Source organism: Aedes albopictus, chromosome 3, assembly GCF_035046485.1.
Source record: "Aedes albopictus strain Foshan chromosome 3, AalbF5, whole genome shotgun sequence".
Taxonomy (NCBI): Eukaryota; Metazoa; Arthropoda; class Insecta; order Diptera; family Culicidae; genus Aedes; species Aedes albopictus.
Window position 1 is genome coordinate 284,151,430 of NC_085138.1, and position 27,888 is coordinate 284,179,317.

At 42.4% G+C, this 27,888-nt stretch overlaps 1 protein-coding gene across 1 annotated transcript; it reads right to left on the reverse strand.

The window, feature by feature from the left end:
- Positions 1-14,596: 14,596 nt before the first annotated feature.
- On the reverse strand, positions 14,597-26,570 carry LOC134290760 (uncharacterized). The gene is made up of 4 exons (XM_062857953.1): positions 26,412-26,570; positions 15,333-15,502; positions 15,179-15,253; positions 14,597-15,110 (listed from the first exon to the last, which is right to left on the reverse strand). Exons 1-4 carry the CDS (start codon positions 26,568-26,570, stop codon positions 14,711-14,713), a joined length of 804 nt encoding a protein of 267 aa, XP_062713937.1. The 3' UTR covers positions 14,597-14,710.
- Positions 26,571-27,888: the final 1,318 nt, after the last annotated feature.

The window sequence follows — 27,888 nt, forward strand, 5'->3', positions numbered from 1 at the left end:
CAATCAATCACTTTTCCCGGCAAAATAAAATTGGTTCGTTCCTCCTCCAACAACGAACAACGGGCACCATCATCATCACGTTCGTTTTCTATGAGCAACAAGAGCGAAAATGGAAGGGAAATAAAACACGAGACTTTGTCTATATTTTAACTCGTTTCTTTTCAGTGTTGCTTCCGATATAATTGATGCATCAGAGCAGACTTCACCGCTGTGCATCAGAATAAGTATGCATGCACTGAACGTTGAGTACCTTAAATAATTTCAAGCTGCAACCGTGACATTCAAGGACAAACCTTCTTTCTGGGCCCTTATGATTTTATTCGTGGCGTTTTGCAATAGCTTTTGCACTGTTAAAATTTACTAATTCTCAATTTTTCATCTTTTATATTGTGTGGTTTGATAATACATACTTATGGTACATTTATCTAATTTCCATGGTGTCATTCTATTTTTTTATGGTGCAATTAATTTTTGTATGAAGCAATATTCAATTTACCATGGGTATAATTTTCATTTTTCATGGATAATTTGAGTTTTATTATTCGTATTTTAGACTTTCAGGACGCTCGCCTGTTAGATCCTAAAACTGCAACGAGTTCGCGCTTCATACGAGGAGTGAGGTTTTTTGATAGTGTTGTTCTTTTCACAACGGTGCGCGTCCTGAAGGATTAATACGAAGCATTACAGTATTATTTGTTGGTGCAAAATTTCACTTTTTATGAGAAAATTTAGTGTTTTAGTTTTAGTTTTTTAGTATTTAGTTTTTTAAAAATATGAAACGTTTCCAATTACACTAGTTTACAGCATTTTTGAACTCGGTAAGCTGATGATCGTTTTTGGTGTAGAATCATGCCCTGAGTTCGGAAACGCGAGGGAAAAAAATTACAGTAGAGCGGAAATTTTTTCGACTTTCCATACAAGGTTGATGATTTGAAATCGATTTTTGTTCTATTTTTAAGCAATGTCGCTCATTTCACACATCTCATTCTCCGTAATCAATGCTCCGATTGAGCTGAATTTTTTACTGTAACTCGCCTACATATGATATGTCAAATAAACGTTAAGAAAGAATTTTTAAATTGATTTTTTCTTATTGAAAAAAATACATTTCTTCATATATTTTTGGGAAATTTGCTAAAATTTAAGGAGATCGTCCCCAAAACTCGCCAATATCTTAAATTTCATCAGTCTGACGCAAAACCTGCATTCAGATGATTGAATGGTATTATATTCAGCTTTTAATTCATGGAAAAAGATTTAAAATTAGTTGAACAAAACGCAAGATATTTGAATTTTATTAAATTCCATATTTTAAAAAGCTGTTAAACTCAATATTGAGCTAAAACTTAAAAACTGTTCTACTTTAATTTTTTTGAAGCACGGTTTCGAAATCAGCGCTAAATTATGCTTCAAAAATTTTGGTCGTTGACAGAAGTTCACGACTTTCGTTTTATTTTGTAAACTAGTGTTATTTATGGGTACCATTTAACATTTTTAAACCATACGTTCATTCTTTAATGAAGCGCTTTTTGATTTTCTATGAAGCGTCTACAATTTGCTATGGTCGCAGTTACGTTGGTCATATTTAAATACAGGGGTTGGCCAAATGTTTGGGATAGACAACTTTTTCTTCTCTCACAAAAAAATTCAACATTCTGTAACTTTTCATAGAGTGCATCAAACATATTTCAAATTTTAACTGTTTGTCAATCTATTTAATGTGCATCAATGGTACATTTTCACACATATAGAGGAAAATAAATCAAATTTACAATACCACACAAAAGTTACTAAATCTTTTCTTCCTTGTATCCAAATAGACTCTAAATATCCTTTCAGAGATATCTTGAGAACAGAAGCAGAAAAATTACCATTTTTTCGAGAAATATTCAAGAAGTGTCTATCCATGATAACTTTTTTCAACGTTCAAAAAGTACCTATGTTATAATATGTTGTTTCATTCAGTTCGGTTCACTGGTTTCCGAGATATGACAGTTCAACAATTAGTTGTCTAAAAAAAGGAGAACGAGAACGGTTCTGGCATCGCGAAAGATTACCCAAACGAGCGTAGATTTGTACCAATGATGCATAATGCATATATAATAGGTTGACAAACAGTCAAAATTTGTGTATTTTTGGTGTACTCTATGAAAAGTTACAGCATGTGGATATTTTTTGTGAGAGGAAAAAAAAAAGTTGCCTATCCCAAACATTTTGGCCACCCCTTGTATATCGTGTGGAAGGCACGAAGATACTCGATGCCCAAGAAAATTTGAATTACTAGAAGTTCCTGGATCGATCGGTAGGAATGAATATAGTAAATAATAGATAATAATAATTTCACCTGAATATTTTTGTTTCGCCATTAGGATGGCCATTTTGAAAATAGGGTGGTCCAAAAAAACCACAATTCTCATTTTCAAATTTTTCAAACAAACATAACTTTTGGACCAATTCATCGATTTTATGAATGAAGTGCTAGATTTACGAAAAAATATCGCGAAACAAAATAAGTTAACTTTACTAATATGCAAAAAAGGTCGACATATCAGTTTTTTTAAAATGATTTTCACAATTTTGGAGCACAACGGCTATACTTTTTTATGTTTTTAACGAAAGTTAAATTATTTTTATATAAAACTTAAATAGAAATGTTCTTCAAGACGATTTTAAGCTGCATTTTTTGAAAATTTAAAGTTTTGTCTTCATATTTGAATAGAATGACCATGCGTCTCCATCACTTTAGAAATGCCGTTTATTTTATTATTATTATTTTATTTTCATGGGTGGTTTTCAGATAGTAGAATAAATGCCAGTGAATTTGCCTGCTGATGCAGAGTGATAATCCTCCAAGAATTGCTTCAGGCATTCCTTCAAAAGATCTTTCTGAATTCCTCCTAGAGATCTGTCTAAGATTCATTCAGAAGCTCTTTCTGGAACTCCTCCAGGAATGTCTTCAGATCTAAAAGTTCTTCCTAAGATTTACCCAGAAGTTCCTTCGAGGGACCCTCAGGAGTTTGTAACCCGACAGCCTTACGAGTTTCCCGGATGATAGTTAAATGGCTTAAGCGCCACTCCTTACGGAGACCATTTACCGTTTTTAAGGTTGCCCGACCTGGTGAGACCCTTTTAGGGGAGGGTAAAAGTTTTCCCAAAATGATTGGGCGGGAAACGAGTTGGCTGATCAAGGGAACAGGGTGCTTTACGACTGGGAAGTCGTGGAAAAACTAGAAATTAATGTGCGGCAAGGTGATTTCCGCCGAGGACAAAAATGGGTTTCGCGATGGTTATCATCACTGGAAGACTTTACTTCAAATATTCAATTCGGCCACAAAAGAAAGGAGAATATCCTTGGTTGGTTAACAGGGCCAACCTCCCCAGAAAAAATACTTAAAAAGAACCAAAAACGACCGAAAATGCGAAAATGCCTCTAAATCTACCGCTTCAGACTTCTCCCATTAGTGTTCAAATACATTGGTGTTGCCGTGTAACTAAAACCCATTTATTGGAACCAATTCAGCATCTTATCTATATTTACACTCCTGCTTTATCGACATCGAATTCACGTGTACTTATTCTAGGCCTATTCTACTTCATTTCCCTCTCCCTCACTAGCTAAAGTTCATTTGTGCGGTACTCAAAAAATGTGCGGTGCGGTGTTCATTTGCCAAGGGGCAAGTCAAATTTTATGCTGCAGCCTACTGCCGGGCGCTTACGCGTATGGCTAACGGTAGAGGCTAATTTGCAGCGGCCACGCTAGCTAGATTGGCTAAGGCTAGGGGCAAGATCTCACCATGCGCATGGGAAAAGAAAAGCATGCATGCTACTTACAGTTTGGACGCTGTACTTCGTGGGGGCATTTGCGGCTACGGTACAATTCTGCGCGCGTGCAAAACGCGCTCTCCCGTTGACTCCTGGTGGGAATCTCCTACTCGACTACGCTGGTGTGGCCGTTCTCAAACGGCGCCTCCCACGGGGATCTGTGGTCTTCTCGACGGGGTACGGCCGTCGCACCGACGATCGTCACCGCCGGTGGTGCAGTGGACTCGGTCGTGCTTGCCACGCTGGTCGTCGTAGGATCGAATCCGATCGAAAAAACTTTTTGGACGTAGGTTTCCACTCGGGACACTCTCGTTGATGGAAATGGCCGGCTCAAAGCCGGACCCGTTGCTACTGCCCTGCCTAGGGCGCGGGAATAACGTGCGCTGCCCTCTCCGGCCACGTGTACCGCCGGGTACACGTCTTCGTAGCAGGAAGGCGGGACGAAAACGGTCGTTCTTAAAACGTGGGGGTGGTGGTGTGCCGGGCTTCCGCAACTTGCCACAAATCTAACAAAAAGACACCAATGCCGGGTATTGAACACCGCACGTGATACTACTATGCACATATGCCTTACCGCTTTATCCGCAAGTCTACGCTCGCACCAGAAAACCGCCAAAATTGCACTATGCACTTTACTTGCCTAGCTAAACTAACTATTTGGAGGGAAATTAAACAGGATAATCTAAATTAGTAAAGTAGAAGCACTTTCACACTTGAACTAAGTTCACCTTCTTGAACACACCACGGCGCGAATTACTGCTCGGACCGTTCTCGACTCTTCCGCGGACCTGAACGAAGTGATCGAGCAAAGTCTCAAGGTCCTCAGATAAAGCGCGAGTTCTAAAAATATTCGTCCCCGGATATTACGTGAAATTAACGAAGTTAATTTCGCGAAGAACTAAAATTCGCCTTCACGCACACCAAAATCCTTAATTGTCGGGAGAAAGCATCCCCTTTCCCCAAAGTAGATCCGAACTTCCAATTCATTGCCCACCCGAAGATATTCAAAGGTAGGTCGGGTCAACGATACTTGAATAGAACTTGGACAGGTCGATGCCCGTAGATCATCACATGGTCGCTTGGCTAAAGGTTTCTAATTTGGCGCCAGAGATCTCTCAGGAACTCATTTAGTTTGTGGTCTGCGGTGTGTGGCAAGGGAACTCAGTGAGTTCTACGCTTCTCAGATACTCAAATTCAAATATTGATTTCAAGGGGTAATCCAATAGTGAAATTCATTTATCTCTGGTGGTCTGTAGAGTAAGGTGGGGCAAAAGTTCGACCTTAGTTGAAAATTCAACTTTTTTCAAGAAATCGAAGCAGATAAAAATAATTTAATACCGTGTGGTGATTCTACCATCCATGAGCTAAAAGTTTGCTGAACAAAGTTACACCAAATGTCTTTTCAATTTTGAGTTACAACACTTTTTGTATGTGTGTGTCTAATTCGAACTCTTGCCCCACCAGTGGGGCAAAAGTTCGAATCTAGTGTTTGAGGAATTTCACTAACCGTAGCACACTATTTTGACACTTTGGTAATCTGAATACCTTAAACCAATTGATATTTGATGTGGGAATTGAAATACACTCTAAAGTATGATCTGGATTTTACCCAAATCAGGGTTAAATTTACTACACCAAAAATTAGTAGTTTTCCGCCAAATTCAGATAAAACAACATTTTTTTTCAACTTTGATCGAGTTTTCTCACTAATTCCATCATTTTTAGAGATAATATGTACATTTTGCAGGATTTTAGGTTTTTACCTAGAGTTGCTACATGACTCGAACTCTTGCCCCACAATTCGAACTTTTGCCCCGCTATGTGTAAAATATGATTTCCAAATCTTTTTTGCAAAAAGTTATACATGCTAAAGCATCTTCAAAATATACCAAGTTACGCCCCAAAATAAAATACCGAATTCGATTTCATTACAATTCCATTCCATGCGTTGGAAGGACCATCACATATTACAATTTTTTGATCAAAAACCAACATTTTGTCATAACTTTTCGAATTATTGATCAATTTTCATAATTTTTGGAGTGAAAGACTCTTTTTTAAAAAGGTTTCGAACAACCTTGACATCCGAAAGAAATAATTTGAATTGAGCTCAAAAACTTCAAAAGAAACTCTTGCCCCACTCGAACTTTTGCCCCACTTTACTCTACAACTTTTATCTCAATTAATTCATGGTACTGTTACATCATTCCTTACTAAATTTTCGAAAATTTGATTGATAACGAAAATAGATTTTCGATACTCAATCAAATTTTCGAAGGTCATTTGTTTGATTTTATAATCTCTTATAACTTCTGGGGTCATATGGTTTCATCGTCTCGAAAGACTCTTCCTCAATTTTCAGAGCGCAATCCGTTGACTGCGTCTGCTACTGACCATCAGCGTTTTTCAACTCCGGTCTCCAGCAGAAATTCAAGAGAAAATAAAATACAACTACTAAAAAAAACCTTACAAACTATTTACAGGAAAATCTATATACAAAAAAAAAAGTACTGGTTTGGAAATATTGGTCTTGATCAAGCAAATAAACAAAAGGAAACTATCGGTCAGATCGTTGGCAGCACATTCTTACTCAAACAAATCAAGAAAAGAAAATCATCAAAATATAGCGAAAAAATTAAAAAAAAAATCACGACAAACAGACATAAACTTAAAAAGAAATCTTCACCAACCTCGGTATATCAACCAAGCAACGGGTGAGAATTCTCGGTAACTATCACCGTAGTGAAAAAATAAACTGGCAAAGAATATCTGCATCCAACCTCAGGCTTTCCCCAAGAATCGCGGATACGATAGACTTTACCTTAAATGTGGGGTCTGTTTCAATTTACGGACAATTACCCAGAAATCTATCCGGAAACTATTATCCATATCATTGAAACTCAAAAACGTAAACGCTAGAACATTTCTGACCATCAGTGTTTAACACCGATAACGAAATTATTCTTTAAACATGAAACACAAAAAATTTCCATTCAGGCACCCCTCGTATACGCGAAACATTCATCCACGCATTCATTTCATTCATACCTAGTCACTCACTCATGCCAACGTCGTGCACCCTTCGCGAGAACCAAAACAAAGTTTGACAGTTCGTCGCGGAACAAAATCGTCGCGGTACGGAAAAATCTCGAAAAAAGTAGTGAAATTCGGTTGAAAACGGTCGGAAAAGTGATGAAAAACGGGTGAAACTGTGTTTTAGTGCTGTGCCAATATCGGAGGGAAGAGAAAATTAATCGTTCCTTGGTGGGTGTTAAGTTAAACGGGTATTTTTGTGTGTTTTTCTATGTCGTTCGCAGCTGCCGCTCACGGGGGCGGTGCAGCCACCAACTGGAATTTGTGCTTCAGAACTAAACAAGAAAACGGTTTGAAACGGGAAGAACCTGGCAGGAATATGAAACTGGAAACGGATACGGAGGAAACGGTCCCGGATTCCAGGAAGCGGACCCCTCGGATTGTACGGGAGGAAAATTGCGAACAAAAAATGAGGATTCGGATTGGACGGATGATTGAGGAAGGCGACCAGACCCAACACAAAGATTGGCGGCCGATAAAGTAGAGCTGCTATTGAAGTACAAGGATGGGAGCTGTAAAACAAACTGAGGATAATGCAGAAAACCAAATAAAATCAAAAAAATGGATCGAGTTCAACTGGAAGAGGAAATACTACTAATGGAAAAGGTAAATTATTGTTCTAATTATCAAACTTTACTTTTAAAAGAAAAATACTAATGCCTCTATTCGACTTTTAGGTACAAAAACCGCAAATCGAAGGAAGCGAGATGCCATAATGGCGGAACTGATGAATTTCTTCGAAAAGATGGACGAAAACTAAGGAAATCCAAGAAAAATCGTGAGTGAATTCATTTATATTAACTAACCTAATCTAAGTACTAATCTAGCTATAATTCAGGGCGAAGCGTAGGACTTATACTAACAAACTAATCTAACTATTTACAAAGGGATATTTACAAGGGAATATTTACAGTGAAACGTTTCGTTTCATGTCCGATTTGGACGAAAATTGTGTCTACCCGTAGTTGGTCTTTTTAGGGGACTTGTCCTCATTGTCACTCGATTGAGATTGTACATAGCTTGTTAAATTTTGAAATTTTTTGTCGATTTCGGAGTTTCCTCTCAAGTACTCTTGGTCAGGTTGTTGTTTATCGCTTGTTCTTCCCTTTTAAACCTCCACTACTAAGATTAAAGAAATCATCACCGGTGCTCGCTTTATGCCGTCGTGGTGATCCACTACTTAGGACAGGTCATCGCCCCGGCTCTTTCTTGCCTTCATGGAGTATACTGCTGTTGACGGGTGTCATCACAAGCTGATGGTCAATGCCAACAACTTTACCCTACCATTTTCCTTGATCGGTTTCGACTTCTTTTCGAAGAAAATTTGCCCCGTAGGTGTTTTGTTTGGATTTCGTTCTCATCGTAATCATTGTTGCTCTTGAAGAGGTACATAGCTTAAGGTCAATATTTTTAGTTTGGATGAGACGATACATTCAGCTTTTTAAGCTGGTCGGCATAAAATACCCCAATCCGTTTTCCTGCATTATCTTCAAGCTCATAAGTGTGGGTGCCCAGGACTTTCCGTATCACACAAGGTTCAAATTTAGGGGCGAGTTTCTTACAGAAACCTTTCCCCTTATCTGACAAATCAAACGTTTTCTTGAGCACCCTCTCTCCAGCAACGTAATGTGGGCAACTAGCATTTGAACACAGATTGTAGTTTCTTTCATGCCTTCGATAAGCTGCCGCAAGGTTCGCTTTAACTTCCTTAAACAGTTTTTTTCTTGACGCAGCTATCTCTGTCTCATCCTTTTGGTCAGCTTTGGTGAAGTCCCGCATTTGGGCGTATTCCCTTCCATCCGAAACTTGATTTCGACCAAATACGACAAAATAGGGACTATATTTTGTAGAGTCGTGGACCGCTGTGCGGATTGCATTCGCAATCGCCTGGATGTCATCAGCCCAATGTTTATGTTCCTTTTTCAGGGTCGCTCTGATAGCTGTGGTGATGACCCTATTCACCCGCTCTGTGTTGTTTACCTGCGGGTGATAGGCAGGAGTCAACCAGTGGTTTACGTTGTATTCCTGCAGTAGGGCTTTGAAAGCTTTCGATACAAATTGTGTACCATTGTCTGTGAGTATGATCTCAGGGACTCCAAATAACCTGAAGATCATATTCTCAACGAATTCGATAAGTGGCTCCGCTTTCGCTTCCCGAAATGGCTGGACAAGCACAAACTTACTAAAAACGTCCGTCGCTACCAATAAGCAAGTGCTTCGCTTCTTTCCCGATACCGGTAGTGGCCCTATAAAGTCCAGTGTGACAAATTGCCAGGGATATTCCACTGGTTTTTGGGAACCCATTGGAGGGGTCACATTTTTGTTCCCTGACTTGCTCGTTTGGCAAGTTAAACATTCTCTGCAAATTTGTCTAATTTGTTGATTCATCCTTGGCCAAAAGAATCGCTCTTTGACCGCCGCAACTGTTTTCTCGAACCCAAAGTGGGCTTTTTCATGTTCCTGTCGAACAATAGGGACCCTTTCTGCTTCTGTCGGTAGACGCTTCCATAAGAATCGTGGATCCTTCTGACGACTGGAGTTCTTAACGTATTTAAAAATCTGTCCATCTATCACCCGATACTCGCCGTGACGTACGGGATCGGCCTGGATGTTTGCCGCCAGTTCTTCGTAATTTGGGTCCGGTTGAACAACCATTAACGACTCGATCGATCTTGACAGGCAGTCTGCCGTTATATTATTTTTGCCTTTACGATATTCTAGCTCGATATCGTATGATTGAATACGGAGGGCCCAGCGCAACAGCTTCGAGTTCCCCGATTCTGCTCCTATCTTAAATAGCCACAGTAAGCTTCTTGCGTCCGTGACTACCTTAAATCTCGTCCCTTCCACGTAATGACGGAAATTATCGATCGCTAACAGAACGCCTAAGCATTCTTTCTCCACTGCGGAGTACTTTCTCTGAGTAGCGCTAAGCTTTTTGCTAAAATATCCGACTACCCTAGTTTCGCCTTCTTGGTTCTGAACTAAGGCAGCTCCCACCGCGTTTTCTGAAGCATCGGATTCAATGACGAAGGGTTTGGTGAAGTCGGGGTTCGCCAAAATTGGCGCTGAGGTTAGCACTGACTTGAGTTCCGTAAAAGCGACCTCTGCCTCCTCGGTCCACGTAAACTTCTTCTTCTCCTTTTTCAACAAGTCCGTTATCGGCGCTGTGATTCTGCTGTATTCTTGAATGAATCTCTGGTAGAAACCAGCTAGACCCATTAGTCTTCTAATGTCCTTAACAGATTTTGGCCGGGCGTAATCCAGAATGGGCTGGATTCTCGAACGGTCAATGGAAACTCCCCTTTCCGTCAAAAGATAACCTAGGTACATAACTTTTTTTCTGCAAAAACGTGATTTTTCTAAGGAAATTGTCAGCTGAGCTTTCCTGAGACGTTCTGCGACGATGCCCAGTAACCGGAGGTGTTCGTCTAGACTTTCAGTAGCGATAACGATGTCATCGAGATAAACAAATACAAAAGGCTGCAGATCGAATCCAATGACTTTGTTCATCAAACGGCACATCGTAAATGGCGCGTTTGTGAGCCCAAACGGGCATACCTTAAATCGAAACAGGCCTTTTGATGTGCGGAATGCGGTGTAGTTTCTGCATTCCTCTTTTAATGGTATTTGAAAATACGCATCTTTTAAATCGATGATTGAATAGTATTTTGCATGGCCTAGCCTGTGAAAAATATCTTGCATATTTTGCATGGGGTATGCATCTTTTACTGTCATGGCATTGATGCGCCGCGAGTCTAGACAGACTCTAATCTTACCGTTGGACTTTCGCACCGGTACAAGAGGATTGGTCCATTCACTAAAACATTCTTCAATCGCATCCAGTTGTTTAAAACGCTCAATCTCTTCGTCGATTTCTTTCTGAATGAAAGGTGAGCATTTGTACACCGGTTGGTTTCTAGGCTTAGCGTCCTCTTTGAGAATGATCTCATGTTGAATGAGGTCTGTTCGTCCTAGTTTTCCAGGTGCTGTGAATTCAAATAGTTTGATCGTTTCGATCAGTTTTTGTCTGTCGTTTTCTGATAGTTCATGTTCTGTTTCTATATTATCTGGAACTGGTTCTGGAGGTACGTCGAAAGCCGGTATATCCAGGGTTTCGTCCGGTTCCTTTTCGTCCACTTTCGGTAATTCAGTTGTTGGTTCGATGTTGAAGACAATATGCGCTCGGTCAGATGCATCTAGGGTCTCAATCTTCTCGGGACCGTTGCCGACATCGATCATGGGCTTAATGCCGAACGATTCCCAAAAATCTGCCCCTAGAATGAGTGATCTAGATATTTGAGGAACGATAATAGTGGGTACTACCTTAGTTATACCCTTATACGAGAAAGGAATATTCAAGTAACCTAAGCACTTGTATTCCGTTCCATCTGCTGTGCTCACTCGCACCGAAGCTGGAAGAATTCTCAACCCATACAATTCCGCTAACTCTGGTGAATTAATTACGCTTACCCCGGCTCCAGAGTCCAATAGCGCTTCCATTTCCGTCTCGAATACTCTAACCCGGATATGTGGACATTTTGTTATGCTGACTCGTATATGGTGTATTCTGCTTAGAGGATCAAAATCAGTTAATGTTGTCTTTGATTTGGGAACCTGTGTCGCTTCAGGGGTGGTGCGATTCCCACTACCAACTCCCTTCTTTAGTTTCCCTGATCGGTAGAAAATCGATTTGTTGCTGAGCATCGCTCACAGCAACGAATTGTGCGTCCCAAATTCCCGCAGCCATAACAGAAGATTACCTTCGGTTTCCTGCATTCTCTCCAGCTGTGACCTGGTTGCTGGCAGTTCCAACAATTCCGCTGGGCTGTCGAATCCATGTTGTCCGCTGTTGGTTGACTGGTTCCTCGCGATTGCTGGAATTGATGTTGTGGTGTCGAAGGTTTGTTCGGTTTTGTCTGACGTGGTCGCATACTGTTGATCGTAGCCGATTCATCGCTATCATAGTCTGATTCCTCCGCCTCCACTGCATTTACCGACCGTCTCGGTTCACCCATCTGATGCAGATTCGGATCTGCTGCGTCGATTCTATGGTTGAGTTTAACCAGTTGCTGTAGATCTTGAACGTCAACAATCGAGATTTTGGATCGATAGTGTTGGCGCATATTATCCCAGATGACTTCGAACTTCCTTATGTTCGACAACGGTTTCGATAGCATCCGATTTAGTTTTTCAATTTCAGTTACAAACGCGATGAAAGATTCGCCACGTAACTGCTTCCGATCGTGTATCTTCTGCCTGATGCCCTGGTCCTGGTTCGGGTTCCCAAAGCGATACTTAATTAGTCTCTCAAAAGTTTCCCAATCATTCAGTTCGTCCACGAAGGTAAAAAACCAATCGGACGACCTTCCAGGAGAAGATGGATGTCCCTCAAAAGTTGTTGATCTGAAACACCCTCTCGTTCCGCAATTTTCTTCAGTTTGTATAAAAAGTTTTCGACTGTGACTGACCTTGAGTCACCTGAAAATCTCAACTTCCATTTCTCAACGCGATTAATGTGATCTCTGATCCCATCTTCCCGTCTACGTTCCACCCGATTTATCCGCCTTCCTACACTTCTCCTACTTCCTTCACTCACCCGCGATTCCCGTCCGTCCTCTGACTCGTAATGGTCCTGGAATCGTCCCGAGTTCCTTGCTCCTTGTTGTTGATCGCGAGCTATGGCGTAATGTCTGTTGCTCTTCAGATGTCTAAGGTTATCTTCCTCGTCGCTAGAGCCTGAATTGGGTCGTGTGAACAACCCAGAGTTGTGTAATTTCCCTACCGAACGTTCATTTTTCTGGTTCCTTTCCTGATGGACTTCATGGGACTCCCGCTCTAACAACAGCTTAGTTACGCTTTCAAGCATACGCTCTAAGTGGTCTATTTTCTGCTGCATTACCTTTCGGTCCTCATCCGCATTTTCAACCTCTGCTGATTTGCTGAGAGCAGCATTCCCAAATTCTCCACCATGAATCTTTGGTGTTGTTCCTGTATACTTGGGCGTACCCTCAGGCGTACTTGTAGTTTGTTTCTTTTCTGCTACTCGACCAAAAGGTGATTTAACTGTCTCAGTTGGAAGAGCTTGTGCTAAGTCAACCCTATCCGCTTCGTTCAACATGCTATTTATTTGTTGCACAGTTGGAGATGCTGGTGGTCCTACCTTATACTCTTTCATACACTCCCCTATACGACGAATCAAATCCCTTTTTAATTTATTCTCCTCCGGATTTTCTGAAAGGCATCTTTTAGCACGATAGTAGTAATGTAGCAAGCGTGAAACATATCGCTGCTCAAACCCTCGTTTAAGAGCTTTTACCAGATCCGTTAATCTACCGTCTATGTAATCATATTCTTCCATAATATTATACGGCGACGGATAATTTTTCATGTTTTTTGAATCGGACTTGAACAAGGTCCTCAGATGCCTTTGCTTACTTGCAAGATCAACTTCACCAATTTCTTCTCCCAATTCACCTCGAATGAGGAGTTCGTAATCGACCTCCTCTTGGTTTAAATGTTCCGCATAGGGTAACTTATCCATTTTAATTATTTATTCAATCAATTTATATACCAAAATCTACCTTTATCCAGTAAGGATTGATGTACCGTATGTTCAAAGCAAATTTAAACAAATTCAACAATTTGAAAAACAAAATAATATGAAAAAATATACTAAGCAATAAGAATAAAAAAAAAAGAAAAAAAAATGAAAATGAGGGAAAAAAAACAAAATTATACTAAATTATTATGAAACTAAAATAATTCTTCACTTCAACAATTCAAATCAATTTGCTCACCAGAAAAATAACAAGTTTTTATATATTTATATACAGTATGACCACAAAAAAGTATCAGTTTTTTGCCAATTCTGTTGGGCGCCAAATGTAACCCGACAGCCTTACGAGTTTCCCGGATGATAGTTAAATGGCTTAAGCGCCACTCCTTACGGAGACCATTTACCGTTTTTAAGGTTGCCCGACCTGGTGAGACCCTTTTAGGGGAGGGTAAAAGTTTTCCCAAAATGATTGGCGGGAAACGAGTTGGCTGATCAAGGGAACAGGGTGCTTTACGACTGGGAAGTCGTGGAAAAACTAGAAATTAATGTGCGGCAAGGTGATTTCCGCCGAGGACAAAAATGGGTTTCGCGATGGTTATCATCACTGGAAGACTTTACTTCAAATATTCAATTCGGCCACAAAAGAAAGGAGAATATCCTTGGTTGGTTAACAGGGCCAACCTCCCCAGAAAAAATACTTAAAAAGAACCAAAAACGACCGAAAATGCGAAAATGCCTCTAAATCTACCGCTTCAGACTTCTCCCATTAGTGTTCAAATACATTGGTGTTGCCGTGTAACTAAAACCCATTTATTGGAACCAATTCAGCATCTTATCTATATTTACACTCCTGCTTTATCGACATCGAATTCACGTGTACTTATTCTAGGCCTATTCTACTTCATTTCCCTCTCCCTCACTAGCTAAAGTTCATTTGTGCGGTACTCAAAAAATGTGCGGTGCGGTGTTCATTTGCCAAGGGGCAAGTCAAATTTTATGCTGCAGCCTACTGCCGGGCGCTTACGCGTATGGCTAACGGTAGAGGCTAATTTGCAGCGGCCACGCTAGCTAGATTGGCTAAGGCTAGGGGCAAGATCTCACCATGCGCATGGGAAAAGAAAAGCATGCATGCTACTTACAGTTTGGACGCTGTACTTCGTGGGGGCATTTGCGGCTACGGTACAATTCTGCGCGCGTGCAAAACGCGCTCTCCCGTTGACTCCTGGTGGGAATCTCCTACTCGACTACGCTGGTGTGGCCGTTCTCAAACGGCGCCTCCCACGGGGATCTGTGGTCTTCTCGACGGGGTACGGCCGTCGCACCGACGATCGTCACCGCCGGTGGTGCAGTGGACTCGGTCGTGCTTGCCACGCTGGTCGTCGTAGGATCGAATCCGATCGAAAAAACTTTTTGGACGTAGGTTTCCACTCGGGACACTCTCGTTGATGGAAATGGCCGGCTCAAAGCCGGACCCGTTGCTACTGCCCTGCCTAGGGCGCGGGAATAACGTGCGCTGCCCTCTCCGGCCACGTGTACCGCCGGGTACACGTCTTCGTAGCAGGAAGGCGGGACGAAAACGGTCGTTCTTAAAACGTGGGGGTGGTGGTGTGCCGGGCTTCCGCAACTTGCCACAAATCTAACAAAAAGACACCAATGCCGGGTATTGAACACCGCACGTGATACTACTATGCACATATGCCTTACCGCTTTATCCGCAAGTCTACGCTCGCACCAGAAAACCGCCAAAATTGCACTATGCACTTTACTTGCCTAGCTAAACTAACTATTTGGAGGGAAATTAAACAGGATAATCTAAATTAGTAAAGTAGAAGCACTTTCACACTTGAACTAAGTTCACCTTCTTGAACACACCACGGCGCGAATTACTGCTCGGACCGTTCTCGACTCTTCCGCGGACCTGAACGAAGTGATCGAGCAAAGTCTCAAGGTCCTCAGATAAAGCGCGAGTTCTAAAAATATTCGTCCCCGGATATTACGTGAAATTAACGAAGTTAATTTCGCGAAGAACTAAAATTCGCCTTCACGCACACCAAAATCCTTAATTGTCGGGAGAAAGCATCCCCTTTCCCCAAAGTAGATCCGAACTTCCAATTCATTGCCCACCCGAAGATATTCAAAGGTAGGTCGGGTCAACGATACTTGAATAGAACTTGGACAGGTCGATGCCCGTAGATCATCACATGGTCGCTTGGCTAAAGGTTTCTAATTTGGCGCCAGAGATCTCTCAGGAACTCATTTAGTTTGTGGTCTGCGGTGTGTGGCAAGGGAACTCAGTGAGTTCTACGCTTCTCAGATACTCAAATTCAAATATTGATTTCAAGGGGTAATCCAATAGTGAAATTCATTTATCTCTGGTGGTCTGTACAACTTTTATCTCAATTAATTCATGGTACTGTTACAAGTTCCTGCTTAAATTACTCCATCAGTTTCTTCTGGTGTTCCTCCAGGAATTGAATCTGGAAATCCACAAGAAGTTTCTTCTTGGCTTCGTGAAAAAGTTCCTTAAGCTTTCCACTTTTTTGAGAATACCTCCAGCAGTTCCTTCTGGTAATGCTTCAAAAATTTCTTCTGTGATTTTTCAAGAAGTTCTTTCTGAGATTCCTAAAGGAGTTTCTAAGAGTCAGTCTTGGATTCCTCCAGGAGCTTCTTCGAGGATTCCCTAAGAGTTGCTTCACGAATACCTCCTTAAGGCACTCAAGGATTCCTCCAAAGTATTCCAAGATTGACCAAAAGCTGATTCTGGGATTTATCCAAAAGTTCCTACAAAGATTCCTCATTCTGAAAGTTTAAACCGTGGTTTCTTCCGGTATTTCTCTTCTCATTTCATTTCTTCCTTATATGATTTTTTAAGAGCCTTCTGGGATTTTCAAGGAGTTTCTTGAGATTCCAAGGAAATTCCGGAGTAACTCTGGAAAACTCCAACGTGATTTTATGTGAGTGATTTATACCCAAGTAACACAATCGTCACAGAAGAGTCACGGCGGCACAGGTTTTTGTTGCGCAGAAGTCACTGTGACTTACTTCTAACAAATAAACACTTGCTTGCTAGAAGTAAGTCACAATGACTTCTGCGCAACAAAAACCTGCGTAGCCGTGACTCTTCTGTGACAAGTATGTTACTTGGGTATTTTCCTAGGGGTCTATCCAGGATCCCTAAAGAAGTTCCCTCTATGATTCTTTTTGGAATGTCTTAAGAAGTACTTTTACCGGGATTCCCAGAAGGATATTCTGGAGAAATGTAATCTCAGAAGGAGCTTTTGAAGGAAACCTAGCACGAATACCCGGAGGAATTTATACAATACTTCTGGAGATATTCCATAAAACAATTTTGGGGAATGGAGAAAAACGCCGGGATGCGATCCCGGAAGTAATCTCGGAAAAAGCTCCTAAAATAATTCAGGAATAAATTCTAAGAGGAATCTCACAAGAAGTTTCTTTCCTGAACGAATTCTTGCAAATTCTGAAAGAATGCCTGGAAGGAACTTCCTAAGCAATCCTGGAGAACACTTCTGGAGGAAACCTGGAATAAATCCCTGAAAGAAATTCCTGAAAGGAACAAGGAACTTTTGGTGTAATCTCCGGAGAAAATCCTGAAGGAAGGCCACAAGAAAGTATGGGAGAAATTCATGAAGAAATTCTAGAAGGAGTTCCTGGAGTAATCCCGATAAGAGCTAATGAAAAATTTCGCAAAAAGTTCTTGGAGAAATCCAAGAAAGATCTCCTGGATCAATCCCAGAAAGAACTCTTGAAGACACGTGAGAAGAAACTTCTTGAGAAATCGCAGAGAAACTACTAAAGGAGTACAAAAAGTTTCTCTGCGATTCCAAGAACAGAATCCTGGAAGAATCCCGGAAGGAATTCCTGGAGAAAACACGGAATTTTCAAAGGAGGAATTTCAGAAGAAACTCCTTAAAGATCCCAGAAGATTTTTGAAGAAATCTAAAAAGAAAGGAGTGAATTCCGGAAGAAATCACGATTGAAATTTCCAGACGGATAAATCTTTGAAAGAACTCATGGATAAATCCCAGAAGCAACATTTGGTCAATCTTGGAAAATTTTGGAGGCATCCCAGAAGGAACTCAAGAAGGTATTCGTAAAGGAACTCTGACGGAATCCTCGAAAGAGCTTCTGGAGGAATCGAAGACAGACTCTAAGAAACTCCATCAGGAGTCTCCGAAACAGCTTCTTGAAAAATCACAAAAGAAACTTTTAAACCCTTACAAGAAGAAACTGCTGGAGGAATTATTAAAAAAGCAACTCCTAAGTAAATTGTTGACGAATTCAAGAAGATACTTCTTGTGGGTTCCACGATTTAGTTCCTGGAGGAACACCAGAAGAAACTGCTGGAGTATGGTCAGCAAGAACTCCTGGGGGTTTCTAGAAGGAACCTCTGGAGAAATCTTAGGAATTTATTTATTTATTTGTTATAATCCATCTGACTACAAAGTCTTAATGAATAAAAATCCTAATATTAACACAAGAACAAATTATAAAACAGACAAACGACTTATCTTATTTTTGAAACGCATTAATGTCTCTCCAAAGTCAAAAAAGCTCTCTACCAACGAGAACGTTCTAACCATTGATGTCATCGGTTCATTATAGCCGTACGTAGTTTGGTGAAATCTACACTGTAGCAATGACCAATTCCGTAGAGATCGTTGTGGGGCACGAATATCAAGCATTGACAGCAAACGAGGTGAATCGATGTCATTCCTCAGCAGTTTAGCAACAAACATCGCTTGTTGTATTTTCCGCCTTTTCGCAAGGGTGTCCATGCTAAGCAGTCTGCATCTAGCTGGATATGCTGGAAGGTTAAGTGGATCACGCCAAAGTAAATGTCGTAGAGCCAATCGGATGAATCTTCGCTGAACTCGTTCAATTCTCAAAGTCCAAGTAACATCATTTGGCGTCCAAACAACAGATGCGGTTTCGAGAATCGGTCGTACCAGCGCACAGTACAATGACTTCAAGCAGTGAGGATCAGTGAAGTCCTTGGCGATTTTTGCAATGAAGCCCAACTGACGATTAGCCTTAGGCGCTCTGCATAAACTACGTAGACTTTTTTGGGCCATCTCAGACCCCCCCCTCCCCCCTCGTAGACTTTTGTTCATACAAAATTTTCGATATTTGTATGGAGCGTAGACTTCGGCCAGACCCCCCCCCCCGTCCCCCCTAAGAGTCTACGTAGTTTATGGACAGGCCCTTAGCTATTATCGATGAATAGTGCTCTTAGATCAATCTCTGAAGGCACTCCTGGAGAAGTTCCAGAAGGAGCTCCTGTCTGAATCTTAGACAGAACTTTAGAAAAAATATGAGAGGAAACTTCAGTAAGAAAATCAGAAGAAATTGATGGAGAAATTCAGAAGGAACTTCTGAAGGAATGCTTGAAGAAATTCTTGGAGGGTTATTACTCTGCAGCAAGCGAATTCGCTGGTTGTTTTTTTTACTAACTGAAGATCACCCAGTAGCCCATGGCTGTATACGCATAAAAATAAAATTAAGTTAATAAAATAAACGACATTTTAAAAGTGATGGAGACGCATGGTCATTCTATACGTATATGAGTACAAAACTTAAAATTTTCAAAAAAAAATGCAATTTCAAAACAACTTGAAGAACGTTTTTAATGTTTGAAAGTTAAAGAAGAGTATTATCGGCAGGTTTGTTCTTTTCGTTATGGGGGGTTTTTGTGGGCCAAATCGCCTGCAATTTGGGCATATAACTCAGCTGGGTTGGGAAGAAATTGTGGCCAATTCTGAGTTCAACAGGATTTAAAAAACCTTCGACGACGAAGAGAACAAACTGCTGGAAATACGTAGTTAAACTTTCGTTGAAAAAATATAAAAAAAAATGTATAGTCGTTCTGGGCCAATATTGTAAAAATCATAAAAAAACTGATATTTTGACCATTTTTGCATATCAAAGTTAACTTATTTTGTATCGCGATATTTTTTTATTAGATCTAGAGCTAATAATCTTTTCATACGTGAAAAAGATTGAAAACCCATCAAGGGGTTTAAAAGTTATGACGGATCGAAAATTAAAAAAAAAGAGAAATGTCATTTTTTGGGACACCCTATTATTACCCTTATGGCGAAACAAAAAAAATACAGGTCTTATTATTTTCGGTTGAGATCATCCTACCGAATTTGAGCAATATCGGAGCACTTTTATTTTCGAATCTATTTTTTTGTCATGGAATGACTGAATTTACAACAAGTGTGCTAACGCAAAATCAACATTTAACGTGCATTACGTGCAAAAAATCATAATTACATGTACAAGCTTTAAATAATTATGGCATTATTGCTTATTTAACCAGCAATAAATTCAATAAAAGTAAAAAAAAAACATCTGTAATTAAGAAAAAAAAAACTTTTAAACACAGAAAACCCTAAATCATCTGGCCACGCCTAAGCAACGGCCAGGTGTTTTTTTCCTGTTTCAACTGAATCCAATTTCTCGCAGAACTCAGTGTGCCTAATCAACATACACTTCAAATCGATCGCGCAAGTCATCCGGCAGCCAGTTCGTTGGGGAATGCTTCGATGCTTCCCGAGACCGTGGTGCGCGGTTGGTGGAGGAAATCCTCCCAAGGGCGAAACCCGAAGAAGGACGACACAACATAAACAGTCGAAAAAAAAAGGGAAACCAAAAGGGAATCAAAGTTTTCAGGGTCCAGTCAGGTTCTTTTAGCGAGTGGCGAGGAACGAATGATGGATAATGATGAGTTTGGATCGAGTGCGTTGCGTTTACCCTTCGGCGTAGAAATATGCTGGCTTCGCATGAAGGGCTGCATATCTTTAACAACCGACGGAGCTTGGAAGTATACGTGTACGTTGCAGGTTCGAAGGAAGTTGTGCGCGTGTACGTTTATTTGAGACTTCTTAAATCAATGCTTGACTTATGCAAAACACGACAAGAACACGACAATGTATCTTGTTCTTGATGAGGGTGATGAACCAACCGATCGGAAAAATTTGTTCTTGGGAAAAGATCACTCAGGAAAGGTGAAGGACATACGATTTGATGCATGGAGGAATGTTAATCAATGGATAAATTGATTATGATCGGAGAAATGCTGTTGCTATCAATGACTCTCAAGTGTATCCACTATTTATCATTGTATAAAAATGGTGGAGGACTACAATTTAAACTTCAAGGGTATAGTTTTAAAATTCAGAGCTTTTTACTCTCAACAAAGAAACTTTAGTTACTCTAGTGTAGGATCAGAGTTGCTAAATGACCAAGGTTGCTAAAAACTATCGCAATCAAATATCGTAACATTTCCCCATTCATGTGGGCATCAAACTTCATGAAAACGCATGGGTACTGAAAAACATCCACTTTTCCCATTTACATGACACATCCTGTTCGGCAGACAAACTGGCGAATGTTGAAATAAATTATGCGAATTTGCCACCATCTCTCTGTTCCCTCAACAATCCCAGCCTATCTCTCTATGCAGCTTTGGGTGCTCCAGTTCCCATCTTCCTCCTATCGCCCACCCACCCGCTGCAAAAGGGAAAACACGCCAGACAACATAATTTCATCAAAAATTTCAGACCTGTCCAAAAATTTCCATCACCATCATCGGGATCGCTCATCAGTAGGTATTACTCCGTAACTATAGTGGGCTGGTATCGACTTGGTACGTACGTGCGTTGCATGTGCATTGTGCTGCATAGCATCGCGCGAAACCCGTTTTCCTTTTTGATGGGTTCAAGTTCAGTCATCACACACAGTCTCTAAGGGATGGGAACCAGTTCGCGAGCCATCCGTCGTCGTCGTCGTCGTCGTCGTCATCGTCCTCAGAACGTTGATGATCGGCCTATGGCGATTGGAATTATGTGTTTTTTATTTTTTATTTTTGCTTGCCTGATGTCTCCCGGCCATTGAACGAATCGTGAAGAACACGTTAGATTTCATTGGGTGCACGCACGTATCCTCAAATTCTTAACGGCCCAAGGGCTTTGCTGGATCGGGCGATTGATGATGTGAAAAGTCCGGTGGTTAGGGTGGTCCAACGAATCAATTTCTGTAAATATTGTACATTGCACATCTGACACAGCGGTGGAGACTGTTCCACTCGTACACAAAAATGAGTAAGCGTGTATCTGTCTCCGGAATCTAATTACTTAGAAAGAATAGGTGTTCAGCTGAAAGGTTAAGTGCTTACAGTTGCTCAGTCATGAAACCATATTCCACTACTAGGCGATAGGCGGAGCTAGTGAGTAGGCACATTTAATTTCTGATATACATCAGAGTTCTAGTTACCTAGAGGGATGATGACTTCGGCTAAGTTTTATGGGTAACAATGGGCTTGGACTTAGACACTATAAGTTCAGGATCTCAGGTTCAAGGTTTCAGGGGGTTTTCAGAGCTTTCAGTGGCGTTGCAGGGGGTTTCAAAGGACATTTCTTGGGGGCTTCAGAGACGTTTGAAGGGATTTCAGGTAGAATTAGGGAACGTCCATAAATTACGTCACGCAAAAATCGGCAATTTTCAACCCCCCCTCCCCCCTATGTCACACTTTTTGTATGGGACCTCTAAAATTTTTGTATGGGTCGTCACACTTTGCTGAACCCCCCCTCCCCTCTTAAAGCGTGACGTAATTTATGGACGTTCCCTTAAAGAATTTCAAGGGAAGTTCCAGGGAAATTTTTGTAGGACGCCATTTTTAGAGCGTACCACAAAAAGCAAAAAAAAACCGTACACATCGTAGTTGTTACTACGTAATTGGTCAGCACCAGAACAATCGAAGTTACACAGAGAACCAATGAATGGGACTTGGGACTAGCCTACCATTCTCAATGTGCACAGTTCGAGAGCTCGACATTCAAAAAGTCAATAACGGCCCCGGCCACATCTTTACGGTCATCGGATATAGAAAGTAAAGTTAGTTCGACAACCGTTCCAACTAAAGACCTGGAATCCACAGCACTTCCACAGTTGTCTCGGGAAGAAGTGTTTGTCAGTACGTTTTTGTGCGAAACAGTGATGAACGCGATCGGTTATGCTGCTATGCCCACTCCACACAGGAGCCATGCATTCACAGCACGGAATAGCACAATACTCCCAGGCATATGGGGCACCACAATTACTCTAATGAATCTTGGAACCACTTGAAACGTGATGAAAGCCCATTGAAACCCTCATAAACTTTTTTAAAATCCCCTGGAACTTCCCTGGGCGCAGTCCATAAACTACGTAGGCTTATTTTTGGTCATCTCAGACTCCCCTCCTCCTCGTAGACTTTTGTCCTTACAAAATGTTCGAAATCTGTATGGAGCGTGAACTTTGACCAGATCTCCCCTCCCCTCATAAGAGGCTACGTAGTTTATGGAGAGGCCCCCTAAAACAGCCTCAAACACTCTGTCTAGAGAAACTCCTCAGCCCACTAAACAACATTCCCATGGTCGCCAAATCCTTTATCTTTCCGATATCATTAAGAAGGCATTGTTTCAGGTTCAGAGAGGGGCTATTTAGTACACATCGAATCCTCAAGGTTAGCTGCGCAACCTGCTGCAACGAATATCGATGACTCGCTTCGGGGAGTGTGCTGGTGCTTAGCCAGTATTCCGGGCGGTCCTTACCACTCCTTTTGTCCTCGGAAGGCGGGCAGGATCAACCACCACGCCCACGCCCAACTGTTCTGCAAAGCATCAAGAACTGTTACTGGAGTGCGACGTGATTTGACCTGCTGCGGCTCACCTCTTACAGCTAGCACCAGAAGGAGTTGCTAACAGTGGGGCCTCCACCTGCCACGGCCTGTACCGGGGACCTCTTTCCAACCGCGAGCTCGGATTCAACCCAGTAGACTGATGCCACGGTACACACTCAAAACAGAATTGCGGGCTCGGCAAAAACGCGCACAGCCGTGTGCTCAGTAAAACTATTAGCTGATATCCCAGCAAAAAGTGACGTTTGTTAGCTGACTCTCAGCAAAATGTTTGCCGAATCTCAGCATTGAACTGTCAAAATTGCTGAGATCCCGGCAAAATTGTTGTTTGCTGATTGCTCGGCTGTGCAAATCTCGGCAAAAGAATGAGAAAATGCTGATATCCCGGCAATCTCAATTAAGTGTGTAGCAACGCTACCAGAATATTCTATTTGTAACCACTTAATCGCTTCTTCTTCTTCTTTATGGCTCGACGTCACCACTGGGACTTGGCCTGCCTCGCTTCAACTTAGTGTTCTTTGAGAACTTCCACAGTTATTAATTGAAGTGCTTTCTTTGCCTGCCATTGCATGAATTTGTATATTGTGAGGCAAGTACAATGATACACTATGCCCAGGGAGTCGGGAAAATGTTCCCGACTGGAACGGGAATCGAACCCGCCGTCTCCGGGTTGGCGATCCATAGCTAACTGGAGACCCACTTAATCGCTGTAAGGGTCGATTTCGACCGACATAACCTACACTAAGAAAAATCCGCATCTAGTTTCCATGTGCCCACACATAGAATTTTGCAATCAAGCTTTGTACTCGAAAAATAAATGCATCGCACATAAATTCAAATACCGCATTTGAAATATATTTGCCGTTGCACATAATTTCCATCGGACTATTAGATTTTATGTGCAACCTTGCGTAGATAACGCTCATGTGCGCGCATTTAGATTGTAATAGTGCAGTAAGATGGATTTTTGCCAATAAATATGTGCGGATTTTTTTTTGTGTACGTAGCCGACTCTGAACCCTTGGACCACCTCTTGTATAGCGTCTCCACTAGCCATTCTCCGAGTCCTCGCGCCACCTCTTCTATATCTCTAAGAAGATGTGGGTGATAGCCGTTGAAAATGCATTTAATAACCAAACTCATCTCTATACACCCTCTGGACAAGATTGTCCGGAGTTAATTCTTCCCCGCATGTGGCAAGCATGCGGTACGTATTGTACGGGAACACGGGCACAAAAACAAAACATGTTCTGCCGTTTCCTCTAAACCAGCACAACCTGGATATTCGGGAGAATCCGCATAACCGAAACAATGTATGTAGATACTGTCGAAAGCAGTGACGGCCTGAAAGGACCTGAGTCAGATGGAATGTTACTTCCCCATGGCCCTGTTAATACAACTATCTACCCTCGGGATCAACCTATGGGTCCACCTGCCTTTGGTTGGAACACTATATGTCCTCTTTGATAAGAATGCCGTTAGACACCATACAAGTGATGACGCGAAGTTCGTCGATTGTCCCACCAGATCACACCCAAGTGTTTGACGGAACGCTTCGAAGTGATAGTGCAATCAATCGCCTACGCTTGCTACTACTACTCACCTCTGGGTCGTAAACTAGTAATCGATTCTGTAAGTAACTTCCGAGAATCTTTACAGGTACCCAGGTATCCCCAGACGAAGGAGCGCATCGGTAATAGCCGGCCAACTGGCGCTATTGAACGCATTCCATACACCCAGTGAATGCCCCTTCTCTTACGCTGGAACGCTATGTCGGTAGTATCTGTAACCGACAAGATAGCGTCTACGGTTGACCTCCCCTTCCGGAAGCCGAACTGGCTGCTCGAGAGACCATTTACACCGTCGGTGTGCCTCAACATCCTGTTGAGGATGATCTTTTTGAGCACTTTCGCCGCCGTATCGATCAAGTATATTGGTCTATTTGCCGACGAGTCTTCGGGTGGTTTCCCCGCCTTTGGCAATAGAACCAGATTCTGCCTCTTCCAAACTTCTGGGAAAACTCCCTCGTCAAGGCATTTCTGCATGGCAGACCTGAACATCTCGGGAGCCTCTGCAATGATTACTTTTAAGCGAGGTTTGGAACTCCTCATCGCCAGCCCCAGTCCCCGGCTGTCCTACGAAAGGAGGCCAAGGACTAGGATCATGACGCGGAAAGGCCCCTCGACGATCTCCTCCAAAATTTCTGGAGATTGCTCTGTACGAGCCATCACACCTCTCGTCTTAGCCATCACGATCCTGTAGGCATCACCCCACGGATTCACATTGGCACTCTGACAGAGAGAGAGACTCTCGGAGCAGGTTTTTTGCTTGCCCTTATCTCGGTCTTATGTTCGCCGCTGCAAAAGCCGCGCTTTTGCGCGCATCCGACGTTCGTTTCGTTCTTCCTCAGATTGTGCTCGCTGCATCCGCCACCTTGCCCGTAGGCAGACACGGCGCAGTCGCTTGAGTCCATCAGCAAGCTGGTGGTTTCCCATTTCTAGGGTTGACTCGCCTAGGCATGGTTGCATCAGATGCAGGCGAGAGCACCGCGGCCAGCTCGTCGTCGTCTAAACCAAGTAGGCTTCGCTCACGGCGGAGAGCCTCCTTAAATACCCCTTCCTCGAAGTATGATGCCTTCCACCTGCGAGGGCTTGGCCTTGGCCTAGCCGCCACTTCCTCTACCCGCTGCCTGCTGTTGGTGAAATCGATACTGTAGCGAACCGCCAGATGATCGCTGTGAGTGAAGCTGTCGTCTACTCTTCAGTTCGAACTACTTGTTAGGGCAGGACTACAAAAAGTAACGTCAATAATTGACTCCGTACCATTCCGACTAAAGGTACTCTCTTGGTATCGACATTAGCCAGGTTGACATTTAGTATGGTCAGTGTCTCTAGCAGGATCTGACCCCGCTGGTTCGTCAAACGGCTTCCCCAGGCATTGAAGTCAACCGCTATCACAACCGGCCTTCGTCCTGTCAGCACGGTCGTGAACTGCTCGATCGACCACCGCGGATGCCTATAACAGCTACAGAAGAACACCCCGTTCACTTTGGCGACCACGAAGCCCTTAAGGTATACTATAGTAGACACCTATTCCTGGACGGGGTATTTACTCGTCGTTCATATGGCCCCTTTTTTCCTTGAAGTCCCATGACTTGTGTCCTGCTTCCAGACACCTGAAGCAAACCTCTGGTGGCTCATGAAAGGTCAGAAGGTATACTGACCAACCCACCTTGATTTTCACTACTTTAACGGACTTATTTACGTCCGCCACTGATAGCTGAACCAAGACTACCCGCGTCTCTGCCAGCTCCTTCTGTAGCCGAACAGCTGCGGTGGCCACCTGCACCTCGCAAGGCCGTGACGAGCTTTTCTGATTTAGTGACCTCATCTAGGTTCTTTACCTTCAGAGTCGCATCTGCCACAAGAGCCCTCACCTCGATCCTTTCGCCAAGGAGCTCTTCCACCAGACTTTTGTTGGCAGACTCACCCTTCCCAGCTTTCCGGGACGCCTGGCTGGGACACGTACTCTATCCTTTCGAATTCGTTGTATTATCCCGTAGCAGAGTTTGGAGTCGCACACTATCCTGGAAAGTTGCGGTAATAAAATTTCTCGACAGGGGGAGTTGGACCCACCGTCTTCGGATTTGCGATCCATTGCCTGACTGAATGTAGACTCATTTACAAGAAATTTATTATATTTTGAACGAAGGACGTAAGAAACTGTCAAAGAGCTGAAGCAGTATAAGAAGTAGTGTCAAGATAGATAGGGTAGTGCAGGAATGCGTCTACCTTGGATATTTTTCGATTGACAAATGACAATAACGGTAGTAGTGAATGTAACGCGAGTCGAGAAATTGAAAGGCACATTATCATTGGAAATCGTGCCTATTGCAGGCTCCAGAAGAACAACTCGGATAAACCACGAGCTAACTGTACTATACGGCGAACCCAGCATCCTGAAAGTGGCCAAAGCCGGAAGGATACGCTGGGTAGGGCATGTTACAAGAATGTCTGACGACAATGGTGCAAAGTTGATGTTTCTTTACTGATTCTGTTAACATAAGAAGGTGTGGAGCGCCGAGAGCATGATGAGTGGACCAGGTGGAGCGTAATCTGTCGATGTTAAGTCTTATCCTAAATGCGACGTTAAACAGATAAATGTATGTATATTTGTATAAACTGCTTAATACCACTTCAAAAATTGTGGTTTTGATTAGAATGGACACACCAATAAGATCCACCCTACCAGGGCCTCGTCTCTCCCTACTAGCGAAACAAACCTGTTCAAAACACCATTCGCCCAAGTTTGGCAACGCACTCGCCGATCGCTCACATTGCGGGACGTCTAATTTATTCCACTTGCCTGTTTTTTTTTTTCGTACACGTTGTTGATGTTTTGAACCGCTGCTGTTGATGCGCGCGTTCATCATCCATCCCGGTGTTGTGCATGACGATAGGCGATAGGTATTCGCTGAAGGAGTGTTGAACAGGACCGGGACTTGGAAGGCAGCTAAAGGCTTCAATTATGGAATGAAAATGTCAAAACCTGGACGCCTGCACGAACCCGCTTGCTTCCCACCACCGCCTTACCGTATGCACGCCGTGTAGTCCGCGTCCTCTCCCATCGAAGACATCATGGCTGCGTTTGAGGGCATCCAGTGAAAGCCCCCGAAACGATCGCAGCGAGACCAATTTGAAATCGACAT